The following is a 21562-nucleotide window of genomic DNA, read 5'->3' on the forward strand; positions in this document are numbered from 1 at the left end:
AAAGATGCACAATCGAGAGCATCCTGTTGGACTGTATCCGCCTGCTACGGCAAACTACCTGCCATCCTATGTGTTTAAGGAATTCTAAATTCCTCTGTTTTAATTCCCAATCAAAATTAAACACTCTGTCAATGCATTAAGGGTTTGTAAGACCCTTATTTTATAAGAATGGACAGAGCCCCGGTCTTAAAAGTCAGGTAACAGCCTTTAATTCAAGAGAGTACTAAGTTCATACACATTTTACCACAGGTTATAAACTGAAAATGACGTCAGCGTTTTCTAAATGTTCCGTCTCTTCTTGACACTGGTAGAAAGGCCCTATAGTTCTCAAGCCTTCCCTTCTCGCCTTCCCTTCTCGCCATCTGGAGATAGTTCATTAATTTGTACCAAGGCATTGTTCTAAACTCCTGACGACATTATATACAATTGGAAATGGGTGCAAGAGAGAAAATTCATACATGTACAGTAACATAATTGTATTCTGATTAGTACATCCTGATTGAAATGTATACATAATTAGTCATTATAGATACAAATTCCCTTAACATACCCACCCTTTGATTAAATATTATACATTCAATCACACATGTAGTTATATTGTAATATTAAAAAGCCTATTTCTATTTTTATTAGAGATATTTATTGTCATCAAAACATCACCTAAACATAACCCCATACTTGCATTTGCCATAACTGTTTCGCAGGCCAACATCAGAATCATAACTCTTCTTATCAGGATTTTTCGTTACAATCTTCATTAAAAAAAACTGTCTAATATTGAGATGGGGTACAACCTAGCCTCCCTAAACATCAAAAATGGTCTCTTCAAACATAAATTCCCCACAACTGAAGGATCCAGATTCGTCCACTTGTCCTGTAGACATACAATCAGCACTCCGCGGGTCTCAACCTGGAATCCCCTGGTACCTCACCATCTATTGTCATCGATTTCTCCAGAGTCCTGGAAATAAGGCCTCTTACACAGGGAAATAGACAACAGCCCCATAAAACTAAACAGTCACACAGGTGAATTTAGCCCATAATACAGTGATCATAATATTTTTTCCCATTTTCTGAACATACTTATCAGACCAATTAGTCAGAGAAGTATCTACCCCAGAGTTTTCTGCCAAACCGTGAGCCAGGGTGGTCAAACCAGCTGAGGCTTCGGGCACTGATTCGTCCGGAGCTGTGTTATTTGGGATGTAAGCACAAACATGGTCCTGATAATCACGCATACTTCTCCCTTTTCAGCCATTAACATATCTAATACAATTCTATTCTGCCAAGCCATCCAGCTGGTTGCTTCAGTCTGTTCTGCAAAACCTTTAATAGCATCTCTGGTATAATTGTTAAAGCGCTGTTGATTATAATAAATATAATTAATCCAGTCCACGTCCGTGGAACCCCAATGTTATCAATGTATACTTTGTCAATAAGAGACCCGGATGGAGTAGCTCTTTTCTCCCAATTGGCTAAACTTCATGTCTCGGTGTTAAATGAGTGTGAATAGGCATTCCCAAATGTACAAGGGAGCATAATCCTGTCCAATCTGTCGGTAAAACCTCGCCCTGACATCATTTCCCAAGAGTCCTGTACCGGGCCAAACGGTAATAATCTCCTCCGGTCACTGTAAAGGGAGGAAGTCTTGATTTAAGGGGAACCTGGGGATATAAATAGTGCAAATCAATATAACTGTCATTATCTGGCATTCCTGCTTTCGTGAACAGCTTTACCATACCGGCCTAAACTCCTCCACCCAGAACCGTACTAGGGTGTCGACCAAGACATATCCATACCACAACCCTAGATCCTCCTTCATTTCTGTTTAAAGGGTTAGGCATATCCTTATGCAATACATCCCTCTCTCCTGATTACAATCAAAAACTCTCACCTTCACTACACTCTACCTTCTTCCATACTGGGTGAGTGGATTCATATAGCCCTCTCTCTCAAAATTAGCTATGACCTGTGTCCACGATCAATATGGGAACCTGCACCGATATATGCCATAATGGTCCTGGACTGCCATGTAGTTAGAGACTCCATTTTGATCTCCATAAAACTCCATTGAGAGATCCTTCCCAACCTCTACTCTAACGTCCTGTCTACCCAGATCTAGGGATCTCTTACGCTTATTTTGGAACAAAATCCTCATCGTCTAAACCATGGGTCAAATTACCACTCTCCGCATACTCAAGTAGGACGTGCTGTATCAGGAATATGTCACCCACGATAAGACAGCTCAAACGAACAGCTTCCATGTGAAGCCCCACCCTCTCCCCGAGAACACATCACTTAGCAAGAGCCAGACACATCTTCACTTCTATGAACAAAAACAGGGGTGACAGGACAGGGAGGGTTACTTCATTCGAGAGATGGCCCCCGGAATTCTGTTAATTCCAGTTCTCCTCTCGAACACTGTTTATTTTTCGCCGTGTCATTGTGTCCTACCCTCCCGCCGTGCAATATGAATCCGGGTAGCTCTTTCAGCTAGCTGTCACCAGGAGGCCTTGGTATGGTCCGCCCAACAAGCCTCTGGGACTGGATTGAGTGACTTCACCTGTAGTTCACCTGTAATGCATAAAATCCTGGACATACAGGCTTGGTTAACAAACAGTTTCTCATATTTTTTATCTGATTATATCTTTAACTTATGCCTATTTGTTAGCTAAAAAATTGTTTTATTTTTTATTATTAGTTTCTTATCCAATAGGCCACTAACTTAACCACCCCCCTTTTGATACCTGGCTCTGCCCAGGTAACAACCTTATATACCCTAAATAATGACTTCGGTAGGATTAGTAAATTATCCTTATTTTCTGACATTGTCATGTATGTCCAATTCTCCCTTGGGCATCCATTCATCCCAATCCTGTATCAATTCTCTGTCCAGTGGCTTATCTAGTTTAACTTCTTGCGTCGAGCAATCCCGTATCCGGGAGTGTAATCATAGCCTCAAGCTCATTAGCATAACGCAACGTTAACTATTCATGAAAATCGCAAATGAAATGAAAGTAATATATTCACTCACAAGCTTAGCCTTTTGTTCACAACACTGTCATCTCAGATTTTCAAAATATGCTTTTCAACCATAGCTACACAAGCATTTGTGTAAGAGTATTGATAGCTAGCATAGCATTAGCCTAGCATTCAGCAGGCAACATTTTCACAAAAACAAGAAAAGCATTCAAATAAAATAATTTACCTTTGAAGAACTTCGGATATTTTCAATGAGGAGACTCAGTTAGATAGCAAATGTTCAGTTTTTCCAAAAAGATTATTTGTGTTCATCACGTTTGGCTAAGAAAACCCCCCCGAAAATTCAGTCATTACAACGCCAAACTTTTTTCCAAATCAACTCCATAATATCGACAGAAACATGGCAAACGTTGTTTAGAATCAATCCTCAAGGTGTTTTTCACATATCTATTCAATGATAAATCATTCGTGGCAGTTGTGTTTCTCCTCTGAAGAAAATGGAAAAATGCACGCAGCGGGAGATAATAATAATAATAGTCGCAATAATTTCGACGGAGGACACCAAGCGGGCACCTGGTGAATGTAGTCTCTTATGGTCAATCTTCCAATGATATGCCTACAAATACGTCACAATACTGCAGACACCTTGGGGAAATGACAGAAAGTGTAGGATCATTCCTGGCGCATTCACAGCCATAAAGGAGACATTGGAAAACAGCGCCTTCAAAATCTGGGCCATTTCCTGTTTGAAATTTCATCTTGGTTTCACCTGTAGCATCAGTTCTGTGGCACTCAGAGATAATATCTTTGCAGTTTTGTTAACAAGTGTTTTCTTTCCAAAGCTGTCAATTATATGCATTGTCGAGCATCTTTTAGTGACAAAATATCTTGTTTAAAACGGGAACGTTTTTTTATCCAAAAATTAAAAGAGCGCCCCCTATATCGCAGAAGTTAAGAAGTATCTGTGCTATTTATATATGTTCTTAAATATATATATATTTACTGATTTAAACAGTAATTCCTTTCTCTCATATCTCTCAAAATGCTTACCGATTTAAACAGTAATTCCTTTCTCTCAAAATGCCACGAAGCGTCTCACTGTTTGACTATCTAAAATCATTGATTTTAGAAAAAAAATGTCTAAAAGTGGCCATCTCTAAAGTCCTTACTTTTCCCTAATCAATCTATCTTAATCCTTACAATAATCCTAAATCACCACAGATGTCCTAAATTCCTGTCAAATTTAATAATATTTAAAAGACCTCCTAATGGTTAACAACATTTACATTTACATTTAAGTCATTTGGCAGACGCTCTTATCCAGAGCGACTTACAAATTGGTGAATTCACCTTCTGACATCCAGTGGAACAGCCACTTTACAATAGTGCATCTAAATCATTTAAGGGGGGGTGAGAAGGATTACTTTATCCTATCCTAGGTATTCCTTGAAGAGGTGGGGTTTCAGGTGTCTCCGGAAGGTGGTGATTGACTCCGCTGTCCTGGCGTCGTGAGGGAGTTTGTTCCACCATTGGGGGGCCAGAGCAGCGAACAGTTTTGACTGGGCTGAGCGGGAACTGTACTTCCTCAGTGGTAGGGAGGCGAGCAGGCCAGAGGTGGATGAACGCAGTGCCCTTGTTTGGGTGTAGGGCCTGATCAGAGCCTGGAGGTACTGCGGTGCCGTTCCCCTCACAGCTCCGTAGGCAAGCACCATGGTCTTGTAGCGGATGCGAGCTTCAACTGGAAGCCAGTGGAGAGAGCGGAGGAGCGGGGTGACGTGAGAGAACTTGGGAAGGTTGAACACCAGACGGGCTGCGGCGTTCTGGATGAGTTGTAGGGGTTTAATGGCACAGGCAGGGAGCCCAGCCAACAGCGAGTTGCAGTAATCCAGACGGGAGATGACAAGTGCCTGGATTAGGACCTGCGCCGCTTCCTGTGTGAGGCAGGGTCGTACTCTGCGGATGTTGTAGAGCATGAACCTACAGGAACGGGCCACCGCCTTGATGTTAGTTGAGAACGACAGGGTGTTGTCCAGGATCACGCCAAGGTTCTTAGCGCTCTGGGAGGAGGACACAATGGAGTTGTCAACCGTGATGGCGAGATCATGGAACGGGCAGTCCTTCCCCGGGAGGAAGAGCAGCTCCGTCTTGCCGAGGTTCAGCTTGAGGTGGTGATCCGTCATCCACACTGATATGTCTGCCAGACATGCAGAGATGCGATTCGCCACCTGGTCATCAGAAGGGGGAAAGGAGAAGATTAATTGTGTGTCGTCTGCATAGCAATGATAGGAGAGACCATGTGAGGTTATGACAGAGCCAAGTGACTTGGTGTATAGCGAGAATAGGAGAGGGCCTAGAACAGAGCCCTGGGGGACACCAGTGGTGAGAGCGCGTGGTGAGGAGACAGATTCTCGCCACGCCACCTGGTAGGAGCGACCTGTCAGGTAGGACGCAATCCAAGCGTGGGCCGCGCCGGAGATGCCCAACTCGGAGAGGGTGGAGAGGAGGATCTGATGGTTCACAGTATCGAAGGCAGCCGATAGGTCTAGAAGGATGAGAGCAGAGGAGAGAGAGTTAGCTTTAGCAGTGCGGAGCGCCTCCGTGATACAGAGAAGAGCAGTCTCAGTTGAATGACTAGTCTTGAAACCTGACTGATTTGGATCAAGAAGGTCATTCTGAGAGAGATAGCGGGAGAGCTGGCCAAGGACGGCACGTTCAAGAGTTTTGGAGAGAAAAGAAAGAAGGGATACTGGTCTGTAGTTGTTGACATCGGAGGGATCGAGTGTAGGTTTTTTCAGAAGGGGTGCAACTCTCGCTCTCTTGAAGACGGCAGGGACGTAGCCAGCGGTCAGGGATGAGTTGATGAGCGAGGTGAGGTAAGGGAGAAGGTCTCCGGAAATGGTCTGGAGAAGAGAGGAGGGGATAGGGTCAAGCGGGCAGGTTGTTGGGCGGCCGGCCGTCACAAGAAGCGAGATTTCATCTGGAGAGAGAGGGGAGAAAGAGGTCAGAGCACAGGGTATCACCCTAAATATGGAGAGACAACGATAAACACCTGCCTCTGATTGAGAACCACTCCAGACAGCCATAGACTATGCTAGATACCCCCACTAAGGCAAACACCCAACACCGAACAACACCCCAAGACAAAACACACCACAATAAACCCATGTCACACCCCGGCCTGACCAAATAAATAAAGACAAACACAATATACTACGACCAGGGCGTGACAGAACCCCCCCCCCCCCAAGGTGCGGACTCCCGGACGCACACCAAAAAACATAAGGGAGGGTCCGGGTGGGCGTCTGTCCATGGTGGCAGCTCCGGCGCAGGACGTGGACCCAACTCTATCAATGTCTTAGTCCCTCCTCCTCGCGTCCTCGCGTCCACCCTCGCCGCCCAGAACCCCACTGGACTGAGGGGAAGGAGGGACTGAGGGGACTGAGGGGAAGGAGGGACTGAGGGGAAGCTCGGGACTGAGGGGAAGGAGGGACTGAGGGGAAGCTCAGCACTGAGAGGAAGCTAAGCACTGAGAGGAAGCTAAGCACTGAGAGGAAGCTCAGCACTGAGAGGAAGCTCAGGCAGGTAGTTGGATCCGACAGATCCTGGATTGCTGGCGGTTATTGCAGATCCTGGCTGACATGTACATGTAGGTAGAGTTAAGGGATAGGCGTCCCGTCAATGGGACAGTTGTATATCATGCAGTGCCTTGTGTCACGATCACAGATTTTAGAGAAACAACAAATGTCAGTACATATACAGTGCCTTGCGAAAATATTCGGCTCCCTTGAACTTTGCAATCTTTTGCCACATTTCAGGCTTCAAACATAAAGATATGGGGCGGCAGGGTAGCCTAGTGGTTAGAGCGTTGGACTAGTAACCGAAAGGTTGTGAGTTCAAACCCCCGAGCTGACAAGGTACAAATCTGTCGTTCTGCCCTTGAACAGGCAGTTAACCCACTGTTCCCAGGCCGTCATTGAAAATAAGAATTTGTTCTTAACTGACTTGCCTTGTTAAATAAAGGTAAAATTAAAAAAAAAAAATTAATATAAACTGTATTTTTTTGTGAAGAATCAACAAAAAGTGGGACACAATCGTGAAATGGAAAAATCAAAAACTGAAAAATTGGGCGTGCAAAATTATTCAGCCCCCTTAAGTTAATACTTTGTAGCGCCACCTTTTGCTGCGATTACAGCTGTAAGTCGCTTGGGGTATGTCTCCATCAGTTTTGCACATTGAGAGACTGAATTTTTTTCCCATTCCTCCTTGCAAAACAGCTCAAGCTCAGTGAGGTTGGATGGAGAGCATTTGTGAACAGCAGTTTTCAGTTCTTTCCACAGATTCTCAATTGGATTCAGGTCTGGACTTTGACTTGGCCATTCTAACACCTGGATATGTTTATTTTTGAACCATTCCATTGTAGATTTTGCTTTATGTTTTGGATCATTGTCTTGTTGGAAGACAAATCTGCGTCCCAGTCTCAGGTCTTTTGCAGACTCCATCAGGTTTTCTTCCAGAATGGTCCTGTATTTGGCTCCATCCATCTTCCCATCAATTTTAACCATCTTCCCTGTCCCTGCTGAAGAAAAGCAGTCCCAAACCATGATGCTGCCACCACCATGTTTGACAGTGGGGATGGTGTGTTCAGGGTTATGAGCTGTGTTGCTTTTACGCCAAACATAACGTTTTGCATTGTTGCCAAAAAGTTCAATTTTGGTTTCATCTGACCAGAGCACCTTCTTCCACATGTTTGGTGTGTCTCCCAGGTGGCTTGTGGCAAACTTTAAACAACACTTTTTATGGATATCTTTAAGAAATGGCTTTCTTCTTGCCACTCTTCCATAAAGGCCAGATTTGTGCAATATACGGCTGATTGTTGTCCTATGGACAGAGTCTCCCACCTCAGCTGTAGATCTCTGCAGTTCATCCAGAGTGATCATGGGCCTCTTGGCTGCATCTCTGATCAGTCTTCTCCTTGTATGAGCTGAAAGTTTAGAGGGACGGCCAGGTCTTGTTAGATTTGCAGTGGTCTGATACTCCTTCCATTTCAATATTATCGCTTGCACAGTGCTCCTTGGGATGTTTAAAGCTTGGGAAATCTTTTTGTATCCAAATCCGGCTTTAAAGTTCTTCACAACAGTATCTCGGACCTGCCTGGTGTGTTCCTTGTTCTTCATGATGCTCTCTGCGCTTTTAACGGACCTCTGAGACTATCACAGTGCATTTATACGGAGACTTGGTTACACACAGGTGGATTGTATTTATCATCATTAGTCATTTAGGTCAACATTGGATCATTCAGAGATCCTCACTGAACTTCTGGAGAGAGTTTGCTGCACTGAAAGTAAAGGGGCTGAATAATTTTGCTCGCCCAATTTTTCAGTTTTTGTTTTGTTAAAAAAGTTTGAAATATCCAATAAATGTCGTTCCACTTCATGATTGTGTCCCACTTGTTGATTCTTCACAAAAAATACAGTTTTATATCTTTATGTTTGAAGCCTGAAATGTGGCAAAGGGTCGCAAAGTTCAAGGGGGCCGAATACTTTCGCAAGGCACTGTATATATATACACTTCTCAAAAATATAAAGGGAACACTAAAATAACACATCCTAGATCTGAATGAATGAAATAGTCTTATTAAATCATTTTTTTGTTACATAGTTGAATGTGCTGACAACAAATACACAAAAAGTATCAATGGAAATCAAATTTATCAAACCATAGAGGTCTGGATTTGGAGTCACACTCAAAATTAAAGTGGAAAACCACACTACAGGCTGATCCAACTTTGATTTCATGTCCTTAAAACAAGTCCAAATGAGGCTCAGTAGTGTGTGTGCCCTCCACGTGCCTGTATGACCTCCCTACAACGCCTGGGCATGCCCCTGATGAGGTGGCGGATGGTCTCCTGAGGGATCTCCTCTCAGACCTGGACTAAAGCATCCACCAACTCCTGGACAGTCTGTGGTGCAACGTGGCGTTGGTGGATGGAGCGAGACATGATGTCCCAGATGTGCTCAATTGGATTCAGGTCTGGGGAACGGGCGGGCCAGTCCATAGCATCAATGCCTTCCTCTTGCAGGAACTGTTGACACACTCCAGCCACATGAGGTCTAGCATTCTCTTGCATTAGGAAGAATCCAGGGCTAACCCAGGGCCAACCGCACCAGCATATGGTCTCACAAGGGGTCTGAGGATCTCATCTCGGTACCTAATGGCAGTCAGGCTACCTCTTGGCGAGCACATGGAGGGCTGTGCGGCCCCCCAAAGAAATGCCACCCCACACCATGACTGACCCACCGCCAAACCGGTCATGGTGGAGATGTTGCAGGCAGCAGAACATTCTCCAGGGCGTCTCCAGACTCTGTGTGAACCTGCTTTCATCTGTGAAGAGCATAGGGCGCCAGTGGCGAATTTGCCAATCTTGGTGTTCTCTGGCAAATGCCAAACGTCCTGCACGGTGTTGGGCTGTAAGCACAACCCCCACCAGTGGACGTCGGGCCCTCATATCACCCTCATGGGGTCTGTTTCTGACCGTTTGAGCAGACATATGCACAATTGTGGCCTGCTGGAGGTCATTTTGCAGGGCTCTGGCAGTGCTCCTCCTGCTCCTCCTTGCACAAAGGCAGAGGTAGCGGTCCTGCTGCTGGGTTGTTGCCCTACCTACGGCCTCCTCCATGTCTCCTGATGTACTGGCCTGTCTCCTGATAGCGCCTCCATGCTCTGGACACTACGCTGACAGACACAGGAGTGTGGTTGACTTGGATTTACATTGTGTTGTTTAAGTGTTTCCTTTATTTTGAGCAGTGTTTATATCCCACATTTGGCATGTCACTTGTGATGCTCTACACAGCAGCACTGACAGATGTGTTCACTTGACAACTGCGTCAGAGTTTTGAACCACCCTCCCCCTTTTGTTCCATGCTGGCTGATAACCTAGCTAGCAAGCAACTAGCTAACACCAGACACTGATGAAAGGGGAGACATATCTTTGCCATAGAGGAATAGGGTAATCTTTTAATTGTATACTGAACAAAAATATAAACGCAACATGTAACAATTTCATTTTCTTAACTGAGTCACAGTTCATATTAGGAAATTACATGACTTGGCCGACGTGCTGCAATGGGTGGGCACCATGGGTGGGCCCCACAAAAGGGCTTTATTACAGAAAAAGATACTCCTAAGCACCCCCCTTTTTGTCCCCAGCACAAGGTGCGCCTGTGTAATGATCATGCTATTTAATCATCTTCATGATATGCAACACTTTTCAGTTGGATGGATTACCTTGGCAAAGGAGAAATGATCACTAACAGGGATATAAACAAATTTGTGCACAACATTTGAGAGAAATAAGCTTTTGGAGCATACAGTGGTTTGTCCTTTAAAAGTTGCAGCATACTGCAGCACAGCTTGCTGGTGCCGCAGAATTCTATAGCACGTTATTTAAGTGCCAACCACCGGTACCAAAGTAGCACTAACTAGCACCGGTGCTAGTTAGTGCTACTTTGACCACCAGAGGGCATCTTTGAGAAGCATTTGATAGCCTTCAATAGTGGCTGTACTAGAGAATTAAAAAAAATGTAAGAACATTGTATATGGGAATGATTTTAAGAAATGTTTCTTAATTCATTTGATTATTATTATGGTTTTCAATTCCAAGAAAAAGGAAAAACCCTCTGGGTTTCCATTAGGATGGAACGGAAAACATTTGGCTAAATAATCCCCATGTCGTGTAGGCACACAGGAGACCGGGCTTCAATTCCCTGATGGGGAGGAAGGAGTAGGCTGTAACAAATAAGAATTTGTTCTTAACCTGTTGAAACTCCCCATCCCGGATCCGGGATCGTGACTAAAGCCTCAGGCTCATTAGCATAACGCAACGTTAACGATTTCTGAAAATTGCAAATAAAATGAAAATAATGTGCCTGCTCTCAAGCTCAGCCTTTTCTTAACAACACTGTCATCTCAGATTTTCAAAATATGCTTTTGAACCATAGCAAATCACTAATTTGTGTAAGAGTATGCTAAGCTAGCATTTTGAGTAGCATTTAGCACGCAACATTTTCACAAAAACCAGATAACCAAATAAATAAAAACATTTACCTTTGAAGAGCTTCTGATGTTTTCAATGAGGAGACTCTCAGTTACATACCAAATGCGCAGTTTTTCCTGAAAGCGTCTGTGTGTAGGAGAAATCGCTCCGTTTTGTACATCACATTTGGCTACCGAAACGAACCAAAAATTCAGTCACCTACAACGTCAAACTTTTTCCAAATTAACTCCATAATATCGACCGAAACATGGCAAACGTTGTTTGGAATCAATCCTCAAGGTGTTTTTTCACATATCTCTTCATTGATATATCGTTCGTGGAAGCCTGCATTCTTCTCTAAATTCCATGGAAAAATACTTGCAGCTGACTTTTGCGTACCAATTTCGGCGCAGGACACCGGGCGGACACCTGGTAAATGTGGTCTCTTATGGTCAATCTTCCAATGATATGCCTACAAATACGTCACAATGCTGCAGACACCTTGGGGAAACGACAGAAAGGGCAGACTTACTCCTCTCGCATTCACAGCCATATAAGGAGACAATGGAAAACAGAGCCTCAAAAATCCTGCTCATTTCCTGGATGCCGTCTCATCTTGGTTTTGCCTGAAGCTCACGTTCTAGGGCACGCACAGAAAATATCTTTGCAGTTCTGGAAACGTCAGAGTGTTTTCTTTCCAAAGCTACCAATTATATGCATAGTCGAGCATCTTTTTGTGACAAAATATCTTGTTTAAAACAGGAACGTTTTTCATCCAAAAATGAAATTGCGCCCCTAGAGTTTCAACAGGTTAACTGATTCCATATGTGTTATTTCATAGTTGTGATGTATGCTACAATGTAGAAAATAGTCAAAATAAAGAAAACCCTGGAATGAGTAGGTGTGTCCAAACTTTTGAGGCCATCGTGACATTTTGGCTAGAGAAATTGACAATACTACAATGCAACAAATACGCTGATCATCTCAGCAAGTTTTTTTTTTACCCGTGGTCATGGAGCTGGGTGGAAGTGCCACTAAAATGTAGTTTAAATAACCATCTGCATTTTGAATGTATTTTTTCTAGTTATTTTATTTAAGAAAGTATAAAGATGTTCATGAAGAAATAGTGTACTGCTGTTTTAAGTTAGAAATGTAACACTTCAGAGTACTTATGCATCGAATACATTGCAGGTAGGGGAATGTTCACACTGGATGTTCACACCTACAGTAGCCAGGCTATAAAGAGTCTATTGTTCTGCTAATCGGGCTACAAGTTTTTGAAAACCTGTTTTCAAAATGTCCCCAGCTGTCCATCACTACTGTAAATAAAACCACGGCATCTTGTTTAAATCTTGTTTACATTCTTTATTGTAACCACAGTGTCACAAATCATTTGTATCTACCTTTCCAATTACTTTCAGAGTTTGGGATTAATTTGATTAATATTATGTTGTTTATATTCCAAGAAAAACGAAAAACCCTCTGGGTTTCCATTAGGATGGAACGGAAAATATGGCACGGTACAACGTGATGCTCGGGAGTAGGCTACACAGTACTGGGCTAGTTAAAGAGCTTAAGAATATCCGTGTTGTGCGCAGGGACCGGGGTTCAATTCCCTGATGGGGGAGGAAGGAGTAGGTTGTCCTTGTAAATAAGAATTTGTTCTTAACTGACTTGCCTAGTTAAATAAAGGTTACACTAAGAGCATAACATTTCTACACTATAATTTTAGTCAGAGATTCAGTTAAAATAATACATCTAATTGATTTATTACCCTCCATTGACCCCAATATATACATTAATTATGCATGTGAAGTAATCAATAAGTTCTAGTATGGCAACATGAATTAAGTGTATTTCAAGCTAGAATCCAACAATGGGAATATTTTACTCTCCACAGAGTAAAACTGACACAATCACACTCTCACACTCAACACTTGTTATTAGCAGGGTTATTAGCAGGTTTTATATCTTTATGTTTGAAGCCTGAAATGTGGCAAAAGGTCGCAAAGTTCAAGGGGGCCGAATACTTTCGCAAGGCACTGTATTTCAGTGTAACAATTCACCCTCTGTGTTTTGTTTGTCTCCCATTGCTTCACAATCTCATTTACAGATGGAAATTTAAATCTCTCCCTCTATAGATGTCTATCTCCCTCTTTCCCTCTCCCTAACTCTTTCTCTCTCTGAAGGCCAGTTGAGGGTGCCATTTGTCTGAAGGTGTGCAGGTGTGGGATTAGTGTGTCCTTCTTTTTAAAATTAAACTTTTGTATATGATAAGTCCCTACGCCAAAGAGCCTACCTCATATACAATGCTCTGTGATTAGACAGACAGTTTGGTTGGTTTCAGAAGAAGTGTTTATTATTAGTCCATACTCTATCTGTTTATTAGTCCACAGTCAAGTTGGATAAGGATGCCCATGAACACGTTTCAGAAGTGCGTCATCACAAACTTTGACAAGCCCAGACAAGGCTGATGTAGAAAAAGAAAAATTTGTGATACTATTTTGGATGTACAGAAGTAGGATCTTCATTTGAGCCAGTTTGCTAAAGCAGAAGATAATCCTGCAGCAACCAAAAATGTTAATTATTATGTGGATTATAATTTATGAACATTTTTGTAGGGGTTGATAAATTTGTTGTAAGAGAAAATCAGGTCTGAAATTTCAACGTTGAAATTACAAACTTCAGAAACCTTTTTTTTAACCTCAAATACACTGCAGGAAGGTTTTCATGTAACAGGGTGATACAATTAAGGTCATACATCTGTAGGGTGAGCGAGTCAGGCGGATTTCAGTAACGCAGAATATTTGATCGTACTCTGGCTCTGTGTGCTAACTATTTAATAGTTAATATGATCTTGCCATATATCCAGAAGGATACTATTTGTAGTGCCTCAATCAATTGAGTTTAAAGAACCAAAATAGCATCTGAAATTAATATAAATACCTGCTTATTGTTTTAAACACTGAGACTGTGTTTTGACGCTTCCGAATGAGGTTAACCATGTCTCTTTTTTCTCCCTTTCTATCATCCTCTCTCCCTCCCTCCCTCCCTCACTCCACAGCTAGTATCGTTCGGACGAAACAGTGGTGTGAGATGGTCCCATGTTTGGAAGATGAGGGCTGTGACCTGTTAATCAATAAATCTGGATGGACTTGTACACAACCAGGAGGCAGAGTCAAAACCACTACAGTGAGTTTTATTTACAGAATGTATATTCTTTCTCACTATGTTTGAAAGCACATTGTGGGGGTAACTCCTTGGAATTAGAATGACCAGAATGTTAACTTGAATAGGTATGTAAATTCTAATTCTAAATTCTAATTCCATCAACCACCAATGTGTAGCCTCAACCCAGTGTGAACCTTTTCTCACTCACTCACTAACCACACCACAAGCCATGACTTGGCTCCCAATTCAGTTTAGATTCCAACAGTTCCACAGTTCCATCCCAGAATTAGCTACACTAGCTGGCAGCAGACAGCGGAACGCTCATATTAATGAATCCAACCCCATCCACGTACAACTAAGCAAGCGTACTTAAAATGCTTCTCTGCTCCCTCCTACTTCTTCCCAACAACACAGTGGTTTGTTTACCTGTTCATCACTCGCAATTAGTTTGAATTAAGGTTCCCTCTTAAACCTAATGACTGGAGCAGATGGAGTCTTCACGGCAGGCATTTTGGGGAGAAAAATAGCCTCCCTCTCTCTCTTCACTCACGCACACACTGTAAGACTTTATGTAAGACTTTATGTAATTTCAACAGTAAAAACACTGTAAAATTACAGTAAAATACCTTAAATGTATTTTACAGAATTGATGCTCTAGATTGCACTGCATTATGGGTAAAATGCTGAAAAATAAATGATTAGGCTTTGCTGTACCACAGCCATTCAGTGCCATAGTGAATAAACACACATATTCGTAACCATTATGTTTGCACCATTTCTACAGAGAAAACAGCTTGTTTCTAGCCCAAACAGTTCAAAAGATATGACCCATAATACAGGCGCAATGTTATTTTTTTCTATGCGGCAATGTTAAAAAAATATTGTTGTTTTTACAGTATTATACAACTAACAGCAATGTACTGTTTTAATTATTTCCAGTAAATTGCCGTAAATCGCAATGCACTCTGGGTGATTTTAGGTGTAACTGGTCAATTACACAGTCAATTCCAATTAAACTTTGATTGAACAGTAAATTACCTTAAAGAAGTTGTGTATTTAAATGGTACTGTAATACCACCCCACCGAATACAGTACACTACACTGTAAAACGGGAGAAGTTCTGGCTACTCAAACATTTTAGGAAACCAATTACCTATAAACATTAAATTAAATAGCTGAAGTGAGCAATACTACTTTCATATGAGTAATACAAATGCATTTAAAAAAAAAGTAAACGTCAATTTAACGCCCCCACTAAGTCACACCTCCAATAATTTCCCAGTGTGCATTGCCTTTTCGAATGAATTGTAGAGTTTACCACCCATAGGCCAGCGCACAATTGGCTCAACATCGTCCAGGTTAGGGGAGGGTTTGGCCCAGGTTGGACATTATTGTAAATAAGAATTTGTCCTTAACTGACTTGCCTACTTAAATCAATTTTAAATAAAATAATCATAATGAATAAATCACTTTATTTGTTAGTGACAAAGAGATTGTTGCTGAAGTTGTTCGTTTTCATTCCTGTGGCCTTTGACAAGTGAGTTCTTTGGCAAATATCATTAACCTCTTGAAACTCCCCATCCCGGATCCGGGATTGTGACTAAGCCTCAGGCTCATTAGCATAACGCAACGTTAACGATTTCTGAAAATCGCAAATAAAATTAAAATAATGCGTTTGCTCTCAAGCTTAGCCTTTTCTTAACAACACTGTCATCTCAGATTTTCAAAATATGCTTTTGAACCATAGAAATTGACTAATTTGTGTAAGAGTATGCAAAGCTAGCATAGCATTTTGTGTAGCATGTAGCACGCAACATTTTCACAAAAGCCAGATAACCAAATAAATAAAATCATTTACCTTTGAAGAGCTTCTGATGTTTTCAATGAGGAGACTCCCAGCCACATACCAAATGCGCAGTGTTTCCTGAAAGCGTCTGTGTGTAGGAGAAATCGTTCCGTTTTCTACATTGCGCCTGGCTACCGAAACGAACCGAAAATGCAGTCACCTACAACGTGAAACTTTTTCCGGATTAACTACATAATATCGACCGAAACATGGCAAACGTTGTTTGGAATCAATCCTCAAGGTGTTTTTTCACATATCTCTTCATTGACATGCAGTTCATGGAAGCTTGCTTCTCTCTCTGTGCCCCATGGAAAAATACTGGCAGGTGACTTTTGCGCACCAATTTCGGCGCAGGACACCGGGCGGACACGTGGTAAATGTGGTCTCTTATGGTCAATCTTCCAACGATCTGCCTACAAATACGTCACAATGCTGCAGACACCTTGGGAAAACGACAGAAAGGGCAGACTCATTCCTCTTGCGTTCACAGCCATATAAGGAGATCATGAAAGACAGAGCCTCAAAAATCCTTGTCATTTCCTGGATGCCAAGTCATCTTGGTTTTGCCTGAAGCTCACGTTAAAGGGCACGCACAGAGAAGATATTTGTATTTCTGGACACGTCAGAGGGTTTTCTTTCGAACAGTAGCAATTATATGCATAGTCGAGCATCTTTTTTTGACAAAATATCTTGTTTAAAACGGGAACGTTTTTCTTCCAAAAATGAAATAGCGCCACCATAAGTGTAAGAGGTTAATTACATAGATCATAAGGCCTTATACAGTGGCCTGAAAAAGTCATAGTTTACAGGTCATGTCAGGTCTGCAAGTAGGGTTGCAAAATTCCACAAACCATAATCCTCAAACCAGGATTTCTGGAAAATTTTACCAGAATTTTTGCAACACTAACTCTAAATCACATTATGCTGGGTTGCAAATAGATGTGTCATTTCTATTGGAATCTACCCAGTGTTAAGGTTATCCGACAGCTAAAATTGCAATTTGTATTCATAATGACTGCCAGGGTTAAGAACAGTGGGAGGAAGCTACCAAAGCCATTTAAACTGGAACAACAATTTCAGTAATGTAACAGCTTTCTTCACGTGAAGGAGAGTCGGACCAAAATGCGGCGTGGCTACTGAGATTCATGTTTAATAAAACAAAGGAAACACGAATCAATACAAAAACAACACACGTAACACGAAAACCGAAACAGCTTATACTGGTGCAAAGTAACACAGAGACAGAAACAAGGACAGGGAACAGGAACAATCACCCACCAAACACTCAAAGATTATGGCTGCCTAAATATGGTTCCCAATCAGAGACAACGATAAACACCTGCCTCTGATTGAGAACCACTTCAGACAGCCATAGACTATGCTAGAAAATCCCACTAAGCTACAATCCCAATACCTATGTAAAACCCCAAGACAAAACACACCACATACCAAAACCCATGTCACACCCTGGCCTGACCAAATAAATAAAGAAAACACAAAATACTAAGACCAGGGTGAGACAAGTAAGGGGTGCAAAAGTTCAATGATTGGATTCATTTAGAAAACAATTATTTTTCTTTGTGTGGCGTAACATTGAATCAATGATTCACTCAATGTGCATGATAAAACACATATATTAAAAACAATTCCAAAAATATCTTCCTGCATTAACTTCTTGAAACTCCCCATCCCGGATCCGGGATCGTGACTAAAGCCTCAGGCTCATTAGCATAACTCAACGTTAACGATTTCTGAAAATCGCAAATAAAATGAAAATAATGCGTCTGCTCTCAAGCTTAGCCTTTTCTTAACAACACTGTCATCTCAGATTTTCAAAATATGCTTTTGAACCATAGAAATTGACTAATTTGTGTAAGAGTATGCAATGCTAGCATAGCATTTTGAGTAGCATTTAGCACGCAACATTTTCACAAAAACCAGATAACCAAATAAATAAAATCATTTACCTTTGAAGAGCTTCTGATGTTTTCAATGAGGAGACTCTCAGTTACATACCAAATGCGCAGTTTTTCCTGAAAGCGTCTGTGTGTAGGAGAAATCGTTCCGTTTTCTACATTGCGTCTGGCTACCGAAACGAACCGAAAATTCAGTCACCTACAACGTAAAACTTTTTCCGGATTAACTACATAATATCGACCGAAACATGGCAAACGTTGTTTGGAATCAATCCTCAAGGTGTTTTTTCACATATCTCTTCATTGACATGCAGTTCATGGAAGCTTGCTTCTCTCTCTGTGCCCCATGGAAAAATACTGGCAGGTGACTTTTGCGCACCAATTTCGGCGCAGGACACCGGGCGGACACGTGGTAAATGTGGTCTCTTATGGTCAATCTTCCAACGATCTGCCTACAAATACGTCACAATGCTGCAGACACCTTGGGAAAACGACAGAAAGGGCAGACTCATTCCTCTTGCGTTCACAGCCATATAAGGAGATCATGAAAGACAGAGCCTCAAAAATCCTTGTCATTTCCTGGATGCCAAGTCATCTTGGTTTTGCCTGAAGCTCACGTTAAAGGGCACGCACAGAGAAGATATTTGTATTTCTGGACACGTCAGAGGGTTTTCTTTCGAACAGTAGCAATTATATGCATAGTCGAGCATCTTTTTTTGACAAAATATCTTGTTTAAAACGGGAACGTTTTTCTTCCAAAAATGAAATAGCGCCACCATAAGTGTAAGAGGTTAATTACATAGATCATAAGGCCTTATACAGTGGCCTGAAAAAGTCATAGTTTACAGGTCATGTCAGGTCTGCAAGTAGGGTTGCAAAATTCCACAAACCATAATCCTCAAACCAGGATTTCTGGAAAATTTTACCAGAATTTTTGCAACACTAACTCTAAATCACATTATGCTGGGTTGCAAATAGATGTGTCATTTCTATTGGAATCTACCCAGTGTTAAGGTTATCCGACAGCTAAAATTGCAATTTGTATTCATAATGACTGCCAGGGTTAAGAACAGTGGGAGGAAGCTACCAAAGCCATTTAAACTGGAACAACAATTTCAGTAATGTAACAGCTTTCTTCACGTGAAGGAGAGTCGGACCAAAATGCGGCGTGGCTACTGAGATTCATGTTTAATAAAACAAAGGAAACACGAATCAATACAAAAACAACACACGTAACACGAAAACCGAAACAGCTTATACTGGTGCAAAGTAACACAGAGACAGAAACAAGGACAGGGAACAGGAACAATCACCCACCAAACACTCAAAGATTATGGCTGCCTAAATATGGTTCCCAATCAGAGACAACGATAAACACCTGCCTCTGATTGAGAACCACTTCAGACAGCCATAGACTATGCTAGAAAATCCCACTAAGCTACAATCCCAATACCTATGTAAAACCCCAAGACAAAACACACCACATACCAAAACCCATGTCACACCCTGGCCTGACCAAATAAATAAAGAAAACACAAAATACTAAGACCAGGGTGAGACAAGTAAGGGGTGCAAAAGTTCAATGATTGGATTCATTTAGAAAACAATTATTTTTCTTTGTGTGGCGTAACATTGAATCAATGATTCACTCAATGTGCATGATAAAACACATATATTAAAAACAATTCCAAAAATATCTTCCTGCATTAACTTCTTGAAACTCCCCATCCCGGATCCGGGATCGTGACTAAAGCCTCAGGCTCATTAGCATAACTCAACGTTAACGATTTCTGAAAATCGCAAATAAAATGAAAATAATGCGTCTGCTCTCAAGCTTAGCCTTTTCTTAACAACACTGTCATCTCAGATTTTCAAAATATGCTTTTGAACCATAGAAATTGACTAATTTGTGTAAGAGTATGCAATGCTAGCATAGCATTTTGAGTAGCATTTAGCACGCAACATTTTCACAAAAACCAGATAACCAAATAAATAAAATCATTTACCTTTGAAGAGCTTCTGATGTTTTCAATGAGGAGACTCTCAGTTACATACCAAATGCGCAGTTTTTCCTGAAAGCGTCTGTGTGTAGGAGAAATCGTTCCGTTTTCTACATTGCGTCTGGCTACCGAAACGAACCGAAAATTCAGTCACCTACAACGTAAAACTTTTTCCGGATTAACTACATAATATCGACCGAAACATGGCAAACGTTGTTTGGAATCAATCCTCAAGGTGTTTTTTCACATATCTCTTCATTGATATGCAGTTCGTGGAAGCTTGCTTTCCTCTCTGTATCCCATGGAAAAATACTGGCAGGTGACTTTTGCGCACCAATTTCGGCGCAGGACACCGGGCGGACACCTGGTAAATGTGGTCTCTTATGGTCAATCTTCCAATAATCTGCCTACAAATACGTCACAATGCTGCAGACACCTTGGGGAAACGACAGAAAGGGCAGGCTCATTCCTCTCGCATTCACAGCCATATAAGGAGACAATGGAAAACAGAGCCTCAAAAATCCTGCTCATTTCCTGGATGCCGTCTCATCTTGGTTTTGCCTGAAGCTCACGTTCTAGGGCACGCACAGAAAATATCTTGGTAGTTCTGGACACGTCAGAGTGTTTTCTTTCGAAAGCTATCAATTATATGCATAGTCGAGCATCTTTTTGTGACAAAATATCTTGTTTAAAACGGGAACGTTTTTCATCCAAAAATGAAATAGCGCCCCCAGAGCATCAACAGGTTTAAAGCATGCTTGGAAAAAAAGTTAATTTGTTATCACATCTTTCAAAAATGTAGCTCTCTCTCCCCAATTGCAGCTCTCTCTCCCCAATTTGACCCCCCACCCGCAATTTGTGAACTCTGACCAGCATAGGACACATCATTAATGTATGTGTCATATTTAAGTCATCAGCTAACTCAAACTTGTTTACTCCTTCTCCTGAAGAGATGCGCTGAGTCACGCTGACGCAGTGTCTCAGATCCATGTAGCATTTTCAAAATTAAATTAAATCCAAAGTTAAATCCAATTGATTCAGTTCATTATCGAGTCTCTCTCTTGCTCAAAATCGCAAGTTGAGCCCCACAAACCTCTTATATCATTGCATACTGTAGACATTAACATTTACATTTTAGTCATTTAACAGACGCTCTTATCCAGAGCGACTTAAAGCCAATGTATGGTTCATTTGAGTATGTGGTTGGAGGCTCCATATAGAGGGTGTGACACAATTGACATGATTGGTTGACGGTAGGTGTAGGCGGGAAGTCCTGTATAAACACAAACTCACTTCTTTGACAATTTCCTTCACAACAGCTCTGTGCTCGCCCCTGCAAAGCGCAAAAAGTATGAATGCCCAGACTTCTGCAGAGGCCGTTTGAGCAGAAATGCTGCAGGGACAATGCATAAGTCGGATTGACCATGCAGCACCTTTTACAGTCAGAATCACTTTTTTGTTTTATTTTTTACCTTTATTTAACCTCTTAAATGTAAAGTCCCCATATTTGGGGACCCTATTAGATTGTTTTATTCAATTCAGTCGGGTAATAGAATCAGTAGAAGCGTGTCTGCGGAAAGCTGAGTATCTTGGCTATTGATATGTGCCTTAAAAT

At 41.7% G+C, this 21562-nt stretch overlaps 1 protein-coding gene across 2 annotated transcripts in view; it reads left to right on the top strand.

Annotated features, from left to right (window-relative positions):
• The window catches only part of LOC135516060 (chemokine-like protein TAFA-5), a 175722-nt gene that overhangs the window by 130800 nt on the left and 23360 nt on the right, over positions 1-21562 (top strand). For both annotated transcript variants that reach the window (XM_064940061.1, XM_064940062.1), the window contains exon 3: positions 14079-14206. In XM_064940061.1, the coding sequence (XP_064796133.1) occupies positions 14079-14206 (128 nt within the window). The remainder of the gene's footprint in view (positions 1-14078; positions 14207-21562) is intronic.

The sequence above is a fragment of the Oncorhynchus masou genome, chromosome 27 (genome assembly GCF_036934945.1).
Source record: "Oncorhynchus masou masou isolate Uvic2021 chromosome 27, UVic_Omas_1.1, whole genome shotgun sequence".
Taxonomy (NCBI): Eukaryota; Metazoa; Chordata; class Actinopteri; order Salmoniformes; family Salmonidae; genus Oncorhynchus; species Oncorhynchus masou.